At 35.6% G+C, this 14,233-nt stretch overlaps 3 protein-coding genes across 3 annotated transcripts in view; 1 reads left to right on the top strand and 2 right to left on the bottom strand.

Moving 5' to 3' along the window:
- Positions 1-14,233, top strand: part of LOC135837996 (uncharacterized) — a 110,280-nt gene that overhangs the window by 91,701 nt on the left and 4,346 nt on the right. The window contains exon 5 of the transcript XR_010557293.1: positions 363-496. The gene's annotated coding sequence lies outside the window, so the exon portion shown is untranslated. The remainder of the gene's footprint in view (positions 1-362; positions 497-14,233) is intronic.
- Positions 626-14,233, bottom strand: part of LOC135837983 (plexin-A2-like) — a 54,145-nt gene continuing 40,537 nt past the window's right edge. Inside the window, exons 3-4 of the mRNA XM_065353452.1 lie at positions 1,129-1,231; positions 626-873 (exon numbers count right to left, since the gene is read on the bottom strand). Coding sequence (XP_065209524.1) covers positions 866-873; positions 1,129-1,231 — 111 coding nt within the window. The 3' untranslated portion in view covers positions 626-865. The remainder of the gene's footprint in view (positions 874-1,128; positions 1,232-14,233) is intronic.
- Positions 1,674-8,406, bottom strand: LOC135843150 (fibroblast growth factor receptor homolog 1-like). Its single transcript, XM_065360922.1, has 4 exons — positions 7,681-8,406; positions 5,540-5,774; positions 5,175-5,452; positions 1,674-1,871 (listed from the first exon to the last, which is right to left on the bottom strand). The coding sequence occupies exons 1-4, from the start codon at positions 8,404-8,406 to the stop codon at positions 1,674-1,676; spliced, it is 1,437 nt and encodes a 478-aa protein (XP_065216994.1).

Raw genomic sequence — 14,233 nt, forward strand, 5'->3', positions numbered from 1 at the left:
CTTATCAGTTATCAATTTGAATTTTTCACATCGAATGACGTTGCAACCAAATGAAAAAAATATCATACTTCTAACTTGAAAGTTGACGAAGAAGTAGGTACATATAAATTTTCATCTTGAATTGTCAAAAGGTCGCCTTTTCCAAAAATGCTTTCAAAGATTCGACTATCTGAATGAAATCTGAAGCATGATTCTTGAATCTGATAAACTTTCTGGACTCTGTAATATTGCAATTATTGATGAAGACCTCCGAGTAGTTAACTTCGTACTCGGAGCTCCTTGCCTCTTGCATTTATCATTTCAATGTTTTCTGTTCTTATTTAGCAAATTCTAATGATTCGAAAATTTCTTTTTGATTTCAGGATCATTGTCGGAATATTTGGATACCTACCTACTCGAGCGCATATCAAAATAATCATATAATATTCGAAATAAGTGCTTCTGTCACACTTCTTTTTTAATCAATGAGTGCTGATCAAGATGCAGAATTTTTGTGGTGAGTTGAAGAATAACCATATACAGTAGAAAACTTATTTTATAATTGAATGAAAAAACATGGTACATATAATATTGAATTTAATACCAACTTCAGCTTAGTTGCAATAGGTACCTGGTTACGTCTACATATACTTATTCCACATATAAAAGGAGAACATTTTATTAAATTTACAAAATAATATGTACATTTGGTTAAATTGAATGCAGCCTAAGTTCGTTCACATGAAATGTGCTCGAATGTTTGCGGACAAAAATAATGACGTCTGTTTTCCGTATTTTTCAAGAAGTGTCTGACAGTAAACTATTGGTTTCATTTGGCTTATGGCTGGATACTGAGCTAATGCTCGAGCAATCCGAATCCGATTCTTCAACTACCTATGTGCAAATTGCATTTTTCAAACACTTTTCGTATTCACTAGGGTAGTAAGTAAATTTAGGTGGAATTCATACTATCGGTGTAATAAGGTTACATTTCAAACAAGCTAACGTTTTTGAATGCAGGGTGTGAAATTACCACCAAAAATTCGAAATTTTCAAAATTGATTTTTTCAAAAGATGTACCTATTACCTAACCTTATTGCTCCGCAGGTGCGAGTTTAAATTCTGAATGATAAAAAATTATTCACTTACCGCATCCATCTTTTTTAGTATGGCTTCTAAATCGTGAATGATTCTTGTAAAGTCGGGTCGATTTTCTGGCAAATGGTCCCAGCATTTCACCATTAGGCAGTACCTGTTACAGAAATGTATGCATTACAACATACCTGTGTACAATTATTATGATCATTCGGTGTTTTCTCGGGCAAAAATGATATAGATGTCGAAAATTAGTAGTTTTGTTGACTGAATGAAGCCTAGGTGTAGGTACATACGTGTCCATTGAGCAATCTTCTGGCTTTTTCATACGGTATCCCGAGCGAATGTCTTTTAGTAGTTTTACTGCGTCGTCGTATGTAGCATAAGGAACCTCGCCAAAAGTCACAATTTCCCATAACAATATGCCATACGACCACCTGCATGTAAGTATTAATGAGTGTATTCAAGGTATAAAAATTGAAGCTAAATACGTAGTTCAAATGCTTTATACGAGTAATTAAATGTGATGAAGATAGATACCTCTAACATTCCTAACTATCTACGAGTACATTATATATTTGTCATGTTTATTATTACACTTACACATCAGATTGGGGGGAATGACGTCGGTGAGTCAAGGTTTCAGGTGCCATCCATTTTACTGGTAATCTACCTTTGGTCTTTTGTTTATAGTAGTCAGCGTTTCGAATATCTTTGGCTAATCCAAAATCAGCTATTTTCAGCACATAATCGTCAAATATCAGGATATTTCGAGCAGCGAGGTCTCGGTGAATTAGCTGAAGAATTTAGAAAAAATAATAATAAAGCTCGTACATAATTATGTACTTACGTACTAAACTTTCCTCTTTTTTGAGTATTCAAGGTAAGGTAGCCTAATATGAACTGGTTTTTTGTTTTTGAATGTCGTGACCGCTGTAATTGAGCTAAAAATTTGGTTGATAGCTCAAAATATACCTACATCTATCTACTTTCATATTCCAAAGCCTCAACATTTTTGAGAAATTCTAAGTGTGTCAAAAATATCATTTTCTGAAAAGTGTCAAAAATCAAAAATTGAATTTTGGGTCCCTAATATGGACTGTTTCAAAAAATCAAAAAAAAAGCACTGAAATATCGTAAAAATACGTTCAAGTGCTGAAACACCGTTAAAATATGTTTAATTAAGACAATAAGAGTAAATTCTAAGTGGGCCAAATTAATTTTTTCTTGAAAGTAGTCAAAATTTGAAAAGTCAATTTTGGGTCCCTAATATGGACTGATTTAACGTGAAATTAACTAAACCCATAACAAATGTACACCAGTCCATATTAGGCTACCCCATAACTTTGAACTTTGAAAAATCATAAGTATAAGTCCTTGAATAATTTCTAGATTGTCTTGATTGATTCAGAAAACTTCACCACTTCCTAATAATAATAATAATAATAATAAAAAACATTATAGGGTGTCCCCGGAAAATTTTTCGAGAAGCTGGATTTTCGAAACATGATATGAGGAAATATGCCTTCATCACGTAAGGGATGTTGAATAGAAGCATCGCCGTAGCGATGATTAAAATAATAATTCCCAAAGACTGCGCAAGTCTGGTAATGTGAGAACTCCTACTACTACTTTTTGGTGACATTTCAATGTCACCTATGTTCTATATGTCCGCGGCAAGCGCATCGAACGATGCACCTACGACTATAAATAGAGCAACACGGCCACGAGCCAAACTAGTTGCATTTTAATCCAGTTGTATTTTCGGATAAAGCTGCACCTACGAGGTAGTCGCAAGACTACCGAGTAGTTGCATTTAAAATGATCGGTATTTAAGGTACTGTGCCCTATTAACGCCATGCACTCAAAAAAGTGGAATTACTCAGTCACATTCAAATGTATTGTCATTCTGATTGGTGCTGGTGATAAAGGATACATGAAGGTATCTTTTGAGTGAATGTTTGAATTTTTACAATTTTTTCCCTCCGAGCAATAACGGTTCAAAGTGAGGTCACCATTCTGGCGTTGTTTGGAACCGGGTACCCAATAACGCCAACAATTTTTTTTTTTATTTTTCACCTAAAATTTCACGATGAAATCAATTTATAATGCAATCAATGAAATCTACGATAAAAAATACGTACCCTACCACCGAAATTATCTGCAAAAACAAATTTTAACCCCGATCAAAATTCATTTTTAAATTTCGAAAAAGTTCAAAAAATGCAAAATTTTTTTTCAAATTTTCACCTAAAATTTCACGATGAAACCAATTTTGAATGCAATTATTGAAATCTACGATGAAAAATGCATACCCTACCACCAGAATTATCCGAAAAACTGAATTTTAACCCCAATCAAAATGCATTTTCAAATTTTGAAAAAGTGATTTCAATTTTAAATATAAAATTTTGCGATAAAACCAATTTTGAATGCAATTACTGAAATCTACGATGAAAAATGTATACCCTACCACCAAAATTATCCGCAAAAGTAAATTTTAACCCCAATCAAAATGCATTTTCAAATTTCAAAAACAAAAAAATAAATTGTAAGAAATACAAAAAAATATATTGAAAATGAATAATATTGAAATAGGTAATTATTACTTATTAATCACCTCTACGTCTTTTTGACATTTCTGAAAAAAAATTGAAAAAAAAACTACATTGGCGTTGTTAAGACACCCATATGGTCAACTTCAAAGCAAAATTTTAACTTGAAGAAATGCGTAAAATGGATCGTCTATGAGCTCACCGTGTAGAAAAAGGTTTAAATATTCATTACAAAGCTTATCAATTTACCGAAAATATTTTTTTCTTGGTGAATTTTCAAAATTAAGTTTTTCTTAGTTGCATAGCACCGCTGATAAAAAACTTTGAATGAAAAATTTTTAGATTTCCACTTCGAAAATCACAACAACATTTCACCAGTCACGTTGTTTTTATTTATAGAGTACCTCAGCATACCTTATAGCCCAGTAGGACTTTTAGTTCTTGAGATATCAGCTGTTGGCGTTATTGGGAACCTGGCGTATTTAGGGCACAGTACCTTATAATCAAGTTGTACCAATTAAATGGTATGCTCGTGTATCTCGAATCCGACCGTCGCAAAGGTAGGTTCTTGGTCACAAAGTGTATTTATGTATGTTAGAAGCGGATGAGTTCCCTCTACTGGGATACTCATCCCCTATTTTTCCGATTTCGCCCACTTTATCAAGTGGATAATTCCGTTTCTTTCGTGATTAAAATTATCGTACGTAATTTATCGCGTCTACCTTCTACTCTGGGTATGTTTCCGATCCTGCTAGCCATCGGAACATACTTCTCGTCTGAAAAAGCACCCTCAGTAAAATCAACCAATACCTGTCGACAGTGTCTAGTATTAGGGACACCCCGAAGAGACAGGAAAAACGGACAGTTTGTGAACCTGATGAGTAAGTCATCAACATTAATAGCACATTTTCTAGGAAATGTGTACAGTTTCAATGGGTAAGAAATTACCAACCTCATGATCTATTAACGAATATTAATTATTACTTAATTTACTAACTCGAGTCTAAGGTAGTAAAATCATTTTATGCTCGTTTATCCATACGAATATGCATTTTTATATTATTTCCGAGCAACAATAAATCATATTATCTTGTATGTATGCTTTTGATTGGTGATTGGAAATTATGTCTGTGAAAAGTGAGTAGTATGACTGAGACCTCTCCGATAAATTGAGCTAACCAGGCGAGGCAAATATTCACTACCTTAGGGAATATTTCTTGATTCAAGCACGTAGGTAGTAATTCGGATAAATTTCATCTATTCCAGTTATGTCAAATCTCACTATATCAAACACATGAAAAAAATTTTGAGGTTTTCAATTACGTTTTTTCGCTCTAAAATCGCGAGTTTTGGCTTTAGAGAGTTAATTTTGGTCTCATTGTGTTTTTCTGTGTAAAATACATCAGATTAAGTTTGTTCCCACCAGGTAGCACTAATAACCACTGAGATCGGCCATCAGTCCATATTAGGCTACCTTACCCTTAATAGCGCTGGTAGAACTCGACTGTTTGCCTGTTCCACTGTCAACTTCATGAAAAGACTTACTTTTATAGAAGCCAAGTATTCCATGCCTCTGGCTATTTGTAGAGCAAATGTAAGCTGAACTTTTTCAGACAAGTCATTTTCGCTGGCTTTTGAAGGTTGGTAGTGGTTTCTGAGGAAATCTAGTAAATTTCCATGAGGAGAGTATTCGATGATGATGAGCAATGGTCCATCTTGCGTACAACATCCGAGTAGGCTAAGTACATTGTCATGTCTGCCGATTAGTTTCATCAGTTCCATTTCGGTTACTAAATTAACCAAATCTTTGTCCTTGTGGGTATCTGCGAAATGAATGAATGTAGGTATTATGTAAACGGATTCATCTTTTTTTGGATTCGAGTTATATTTTTGCACTTGGAAAGACCTACTTTTCAACATTTTCACTGCTACTGTTGTGACGTTGTGCTGCTGTAAGTGGCCTGAAACATTTCCTTTGACAACTCTTCCAAACTCTCCTTCCCCTAGAAATTCACCCAGAACAACGTTTTTTCGAGGAATTTCCCACTTTTCATCCGGCGGTAATTCATATTCGCTCCTCGATACCATTTTATTTGCTTCTGTTGTTGGATAAGGTTCGTATACGATGGTGACGTTTGGTAGTTTCTAGAATTGGAAAGAGATCGTGTTAGGACAAAATTCATGAATTTTGTAAAAAATCTGCCAAATGTGCGCGTTTAATGGCTGCATACTTGTAATATGAACAGCCTATGTACCAGGGAATCTTTCAAACGGGTATTTTCCGATTTGAACAAAACCAAGCTAGATGGAAAGAGCATGTCTTGAAACGTCTGTAGCCAAAATTTCAGGCTCCCAAGATCATTTTTGGTGTTTTGGCAATTTTTAAAAAATTTTCAATATTCATTGAGGCTTATTCAAGGGCAATTTTAAAACTTTTTCGTGAGCAAAGTTAACGAAACGTGAATAATTCCTTTAGGTAATTCAACTTCCACGCATGAACAACTACCAAAGTTGTGGGTAAAGCACCTACAACGAACTAATAATTTTGAATTCAGCGTCTTCTGCATTTGAGATTTTGACACACTTACTTATTTGTTGAATTTCTGTGAAAAGTACGAATTTGAGCTATTCCTGGGTACCAAATTTGAGTTTAGAAGGGATATGTCTCAGAAATGTGAATTCAGTGCTCTCAGATGAAATATAGATTTTGACATCCTGAACAAGCCCTTAGGGTTTTTGCGGGTGCTGATTTTATTTTTGATTGACACTTTTACTCCAAACTCTAAAATATTCTCAGAAGGGGGGGGGATGGGCAAATTTAAAATTTTGGAAAAATACAACACTGCTATTAAAAATATTAAGAGTTTGTAAGGACGCCGAATTTATTTTTGAACATTGCTAGTGATTTTAAAAATCAAAATGAGGCCCCATGAACACGAAAATTTGAAAATTTTGAATTTTAGCACCCCCTTCTGGCACAATGAGGTTATTTTTGGTTAGCGAGTTAAGTTGTAATGATCCAAAAAAAATTTCAGCCCTCCACGTGCGTCTGCGGTGATACGATAGCCCCTTATAGTATAGCCAATTTGGGGGCATAATGCTGTTTTACCCGTTTCCGAAAATAATAGTAAGTAATGGTGCTTTTAAGATAGAAAAACAGCGTTTTTTTCCAAAGTAACCCTACTTTGGAAGCCACCGTTCCACCGCAGAGGCAGGTAAGTGCTGAAGCGAAATCGAAGACAAACAATTTTGAGCCCCATTTCCCGCCTTTTATCCCTTCATTGGCGTGTGAAGCAGTGATCCAAATGGAAAAATTAGGCGGACAAGCCCATAATTTTGCGAAGTTTTGCATGTAAAAAGCTGGAACTTTGGTTTCGAGGGTTTCAAAGGGTATCTACTGATAGGCATTATCGCCTTTTATGACAATTTGACTTCAACCCTCAACATAAATCAAAGTCGGCGCACACGGGAAATTTTTTATTTTTTGACAATTTTCCTCAAGTATGTAAAAATTTGCTTAAAACCTACTCTTGAGGTGTCCCTCCCCCCCCCCCCAAAAATCGGCTCAGATGTGGATCAACTCGTTAAACATGTCGAGTATAACACACAACTCGATTTTTAGCTACGCAACTTCATATTCACGCCTTCTGGAGCATATTCAAAATTCTGGAGAAATTAAGAAATCGCGCTGGAGGCTCCAGAATGGTTAGAAATGGTGACATTTGTATTTGGAAAATTATAATGAGAGTTTTAGGACATATTTTGATCATTTTTACTGATCAAGTAGGTACGTATTTTTTTAAAAAGAAAAGCATAAGTTATCAAAAACAGTCAATTTTGAATTTTCAAACGTTCGCTAAAAATTGAAAAATGAAGTTGTGAAGTTGATAATTTGGTTTTTGGGGTTTTAGAAACTGCTCTTTTCAAAAATTGCGGCCCTGTTCAAATAGGAGGGTGACACTTCATGAGGTTCCCTTGTCAGTTATTAAAGGGTTAAGGACGGGTGTTGTTAGGTGCATTAGCTTTAGAAATTTCTCTATAACTTACTTACCAGTATGTCTAATTCATTTTTGTCCAGCCTAATTTCGTTTTCAATCACGACGCGTTTTACGCATTGCGACATAGCTATCATTTGCATGCCCATTTTATTCATTTGTTGTTGCATTTTTCGCGATCTAACTGCAGATCTTCTAGAATAGATAACGAATACTGCAACTACAGTGAATGTTACAGCCACTATTAGTGTTATTATTAAATACATGTGTTCTGTTAACCAATTTGCTGATTGGTTCTTTTGAAATATTGTTGAATTTTGGATGTTTTCCGTTGACCTTGTCGATTGTTTTTTACGCAAGATTTTTTGAAATATTGTTAGATTCAAACAGTCCTGCATATCATGCAACCAGGAATCAGTTATGTTGGATTTATCATCTGAGCTGTAGTATTTACATTCTCCGGTTTCTAAATTCCACATGCACGAGTAGTTCTTGTGTAGACATGCTGCGCATTCATCACCCATATGGGCGCATTTATACACGACAATACGTGTGTTGTACGTGTTGTCAAGTGCTTTTGATCCGTTCCATAAAATAGACAGTTGGACTGTTATAAAAGGTTTCGATTCAGTGTATGCGAATATCTCATCATTACATTTCAATTCTCCTTCTTTCAAAGCATTTCCTGGATAACCGCTTTCTAGGTGGTGACCAAATTGTATCTTCTGCTTTTTAGAATCGAATGTAAATTTGCATGTAAATCTTTCATAATTTAAAAACATTGGGATCTTATAATGTACTTGTATTTGTTGCGTCTTTACTGTGTGAGCAGGGATGTAAATGTCTGATTTATGTTTGGTAAAAAACTGTGGGCAAAACATCGAGTTTTTTGAGAATTTATTTCCCTCATATGATATTGTACTATTCCGTAGAGGGAAATTGGTGCTGCTAAGATTCATACCTATTACTATATCATCCTCTTTCCAAATTGCATTATCTGTGCATCTAAATTCATTTACATACCACTGGCATGGATAAGAAGAAGCCATACATGATAAACACGATTCGTATGTACTACAATCATAAAATACGACGTGAATTTTAGGAAATATCATGAAATGGTTTGTCTGGACTGATAACTGAGCTCCTATGGAATGATTATCGATGTGTGTTATTGGAGGTAAATGATGAGGAGTTGGTGTTAAGCAGGCGATACTATTTTTATTGTATGTGGCTGTTGTATTGATAGAAAAATTGCCAAATTCGAATAAACATATTATCGCATGGTTGATGGACGGATGCGAAGGTATTAATTTGAAAGTTACATTTGATTCCGCTGTTTTTGAGATGTTTGCTGCTGGACTTGAAGATGCGTTTATGTATTCATTGATAACATAGGAGGCCCAGTTGATGCGATTTTGTTCAACATCACACTCTGATTTCAAACAACATCTATTACTAGGGAAACACCATCCACAATATGGATCATTTATCGCCAAACACGCTTGCGATGTGTTATATTCGTCGCAATTATGTATTCTGACTTTGATGAGTTTATTTCTGGCCATTACGTATAAAAAGTTCATTGTAGAATCAAACTGCATTGTATCTGGATACGATGTGGATGGCGACTCAATCTGTATGTCTGCATATTTACTTGCAGTGTTCAAATCGAGCGAATCAACTCCTTGTATTGATATTTTCAGTAGCCGGCCATCAACGGTACCAAGAAACAAGATTGTGTAATTGTTAATTGAGGTAGCCACCATTCTTATTATTAGTGATGTATCAAGTGGTAGCGAATATATCAGGTCTCCGACCAGCGTTTCATTCTTTTGAAACAGGGAATGCAATTTATTTGTTTGATACCTACATACGTGGAAGGTGTCTTTCCTCGTATAGTGATCTTCGTGTAGTATGAGTGTGAACATGATTTTTTCCTCAATTTCATGTGAATCTGTTTTTGAACCAGAATGTGGATTTCGCTTTTGGATACAGGCTGTAAAGATGTATCCTGTCCCATTTGGACTTAAATTACACATTATGGGAACCCTATTGCACGAATTGTGTTTATGAATATCTGTCACACTTGGATACTCACCTACCCGATTATTCAACTCATACAAATACTTCATGGTGATAAAATAGCCGACATTTTGGAAACTGAAACCATAAATTAAATCATCTTCGAGAATCATGGGACACTGCTTTATTGTAAAACGAAAGGCAGTATTTTGTGTAAGAGCAGATGAAAAGTGTTCTCTTTCTAAATTTTTGATAGTTATTGTTCCTATTGAGCGGGAATCAGTGGTATAATTTCTGCGACCAACATACAGTGTTGATAGTGGTGTTGAATTCTTTAGTAAAGTGAGAGCTATGAAGGCTACAATTCCCGCATGATGTCCTAACCCGCCAGGTATAGGTTCAAACATAGTTTTCCAGATTTTTGAAATATTACTCATATCGTGAGCATGACAGATATCATGGAAAAAAGTACCACACGAAATCAGTTGCTGATTCATATAGTCTAATACGAGCACTTTGTTCTCATTAAACTCTGTTGTATTTCGTATCAATTTATGTGAACAGTTGGGAGCTGTACAATCTGAAGGACTGAGTTCCGATATAGTGTAATTAATTTGCAGTTCGAGATCCGTTGATAATTGATATATATGGTTTGGCGCGCCTATATATACCCATTTTCCATATTCATCTACTGCCAAGTGATTGAACCATTCGGAGTTTTCATCTGAAAACACTTGCCAGGTTTCCTTAGCTGATTTTGCATTTGAGTAATTCGTGTTCAGGCAGAATATAAACGTGCGTATCATGAATACGTGTAACAGCTTAGGAAAATTCATTGCGATAAAAATATCATGTGTTTAGGTTACGTTATCATTCGATTATCTGTTATTGTCTCCCGTATAATGTAGATTTCGTTTAGAAATATCTGTAAGCATAAAGAAGATATGGACTTGAATCTTATAGATTATAAGTAGGTAAAGGATGAACCAAAACTAAGGAGTCCAATAATTGGAAAAGAAAAAACTCTCTCCTTATTTTCAAGCTTCCTGATGATGATGAAAAGTTGTACTTTTTGAAAAAATCTTTGCAATATAAAGCTTAAAAATATGTAGAGAGTTTTTTCTTTTCCACTTATAGATTATGTTGATGGTTGATGGATTAGAAGTACTGCACGAGAAAGATGCTTCACGGAACACTGAATGCTGTCAAACTTTCGAAATAATTACCTAGTGGTATTTTAGAGATTCTCTAATAGGCATGTCTGATTTTGAAAGGAATTTGACCTTTCGAGCTTCTCATATAGTTTGAGTTAACCCAAATTGAAGGTCTGGGTATACAGTTACAAATAAAATTACAAATAAAAAAAAGTCATACCTAAAAAAGAGGAAATTTGAAAAAAAAATAAAGAAAGGTTTGCTGGATTGCAACGACGCAAATGGCGTGTTTTTTTTTGTTTTTTTGTTTCGCAGAAGGCGTTCAATGGAATGAAAAAGTCTGTGTAAATTATAAAGTACTGGCAATTAGATACGAAAATAAAATATCCATAAGTTTGAGAACTGATGAATTGAAAAACTGGGCCAGACGATGTTTCGATATCATGAATTTTTTCATTAAAATGATTCAGCAAATTTTGTTAACGTTGACAATTCGTTCTGGTTTTTTTTTCGGTCGGCGGTCATTTTACTTTTTAAAAGTATTTTTGACGGATTCTTAATTCGGAAATCAAGCATAAAATCTAAGGCTATTAAAGATAGACAATTTTTTTTTCATTAAGTACTGAGATTTAGATTAGATTTCATGTCTGATTTCCGACTCAGTCAGTTATCTACTTCACGTGTCGTCTGAAAATCTCATTCAAACAACTGCAAATAGTACTGGCCTCAGAAATCACCAAAAATTGCTATTTCTTGTAACATTTCATTTCTAAAATATTGAATTTCAGGTATCAAAAATGTTATTTTAGGATTTTCGACGTGATTTCGCAATGTCTTGACGCCGACGACATGAATAATTCACATCTCATGAAAGGCTCAAAAAAGTCATTTTTTTTTTGGATCTTTCCTACATATTATTTTCTTTGTTTTCTTATAATACCTAAATAAATAATGAAATAATGAACACCTTTAGGTCAATTTTGGAAGACTCCAACGCTGATACAAAATCGAAAACCGTTTAAAAAGACTTTTTATGACGGAGAATTTATAAATGAGAAAATCAATTCCGAGGATGCGTAGTTTTCTCGTAAAATCAAATTTGACGTTGAAAAGTACAAAAATCATTTCTCAAAAGGATTCGCATACTCAGTACCTATAGGTATGAACATGAAATCGAAATTGAAGCCACGTGTAAAAGAGGTTCTTCATGATTAGAATCAGAAAAAGAAAGAAAGAACAGATTCCTTGGCAATAAATGCATTTTTTCACGTGCCCCCCCTGTATTTTACCTTGAGAAGTACCTACCTAGCTTATCACCTTACGTTATAGTGTACTTATAAAAGTAGGTAGGTAGTTTTATGTTTCTTACCTCTTTTCAATTATTTTTCAATGAAGATTTCGTTCAGCGAAAGATGAAAATATAACACAGGGTTCGAAATTCTTAAAACCACCGTCACGGTATTACTGTGAAACACTATTTTATGTATAAAATTTATTAATAATGGATGAGTTTGGCCAGGTGACAAAGACACCAAGGACTTCCATTGAATGATGAGAAATCCAGTGTTATCATTTTAAGGTCCGATAAACATTTCAACAATGCCCTTCAACCGAGCAGAACACAGCAAAAATGTTGACGTGTTTTACATTTTCATATTTTTTCATGGAATTTAGCATGAATCTGCAAGGGTGATAGCGTTTTTCTAATATACGTACGTATAGATTGTGACCATTTGTGATTTCGGTATCAGTTTCCGTTCGATGATTGTTTTTTAGCGACGTGGTGGCGATTCTAAATAAATTCCGCTAATAAAAACGAAAAATGTTTTCTGAACAATTTTTAAAATATATTAAGGCGAAGTGGAGCCACGATTTTCAGTATTTTCGTACTACATACTCGTATTTTGCCAGAAATTCAAATCTATCAACGAAAAGGTTGTTTTGAGTGTTTTTGATGAATTTTGAACCTGAAATTGGATCACGATGCTCGACATTTTTGATAAAGTTACCATGCAATAACCTACCTATTGAAATAAATTTAAAATTCGCAATAAATTCGAATATCTAGATAGGTACCTAAATTATGAGCGTTTTGAAGAATTTCGAGCTCAAGATTGGGTTATGATTTTCAGAATTTTGAAGAAGAAAGTTCTCACGAGACTTATCAAAATGGGTTAAATTTTGTGAAAAATTGAGACATTTCAACGAAAATGTTTTGTGAGAAAATTCAAAATAATTTTCAGAAATAAAAAAAAGTCGTAGCAGTCTGCCGCTACGTAAGAGCCAAATTTTTGTGCCAGAAACATTGAGGGCTCTTGAACTACTCGCACCTTCGCTTCGCTCCTGTGCTTCGCCTGTTTTTGGGGCCCTGCACCCCCCTTGGGCTTCGCCCACCTACCTCCTGTGCATGCTTTTTTTCATGTTCTGCGTTCTGCGCTTCTCTTGAACTACTCGCACCCTCGCTTCGCTCCTGTGCTTTGCCTGTATGTGGGGGGGGGACGTTGTCCCCCCTGCACACCCCTTGGGCTTCGCCCAACTCTCTCTTTCCACTATTTCCTTCTTATGTTCGCGGGGGGACTCTGTCCCCCCTGCACACCCCTTGGGCTTCGCCCATACTCTCTCTTTCCACTATTTCCTTCTTATATTCGTGGGGGGACGTCCCCTGCACCCCCCTCGGGCTTTGCCCAACTCTCTTTTTCCTCCTTCGAAAAATGTGGTAACAAACCGGTATTGACCCTGATTTAGGTAAAATGGGGTTGGAAGGCTGAAACCGGCAAAAGGCACTTAGGGTACATCCTCCCAATGTACTGTGAAAATTTGGACCCCCCTTAAGTCAATTTGGAGGGCCAGTAAGCTTGGCTAAACGTCAAAAAACACATTTGACCCTGGAAAGGGGTCAAATAGGGTTGGAAGGTTGAAACCTGCAAAAGGCACTTTGGGTACATCCTCCCAATGTACTGTGAAAATTTGGACCCTCAAGGTCAATTTGGAAGGGCTGTAGGCTTGGCTAAATGTCAAAATTTTCAAAAAACACATAAAATTGATGAAAAAATCCACTTTTTTGACTCTTGAGAGGGGTCAAATGGGGTTGGAAGGTTGAAACCTGCAAAAGGCACTTCCAGTACATCCTCCCAATGTACTGTGAAAATTTTAACCCTCCAGGTCAATTTGGAGGGGCTGTAGGTGTGGCTAAACGTCAAAAAACATTCAAAAATCCACTTTTTTGACCCTGGAGAGGGGTCAAGTGGGGTAGGAAGGTTGAAACCTGCAAAAGGCACTTCCGATACATTCTCTCAATGCACTGTGAAAATTTAGACCCTCTAGGTCAATTTGGAGGGGCTGTAGGCTTGGCTAAACGTCAAAAAACACGTAAAAATCCACTTTTTTGATCCTGGAGAGGGGTCAAATGGGGTTGGAAGGTTGAAACCTG

The sequence above is a fragment of the Planococcus citri genome, chromosome 1 (genome assembly GCF_950023065.1).
Source record: "Planococcus citri chromosome 1, ihPlaCitr1.1, whole genome shotgun sequence".
In the NCBI taxonomy this organism is placed as follows: domain Eukaryota; kingdom Metazoa; phylum Arthropoda; class Insecta; order Hemiptera; family Pseudococcidae; genus Planococcus; species Planococcus citri.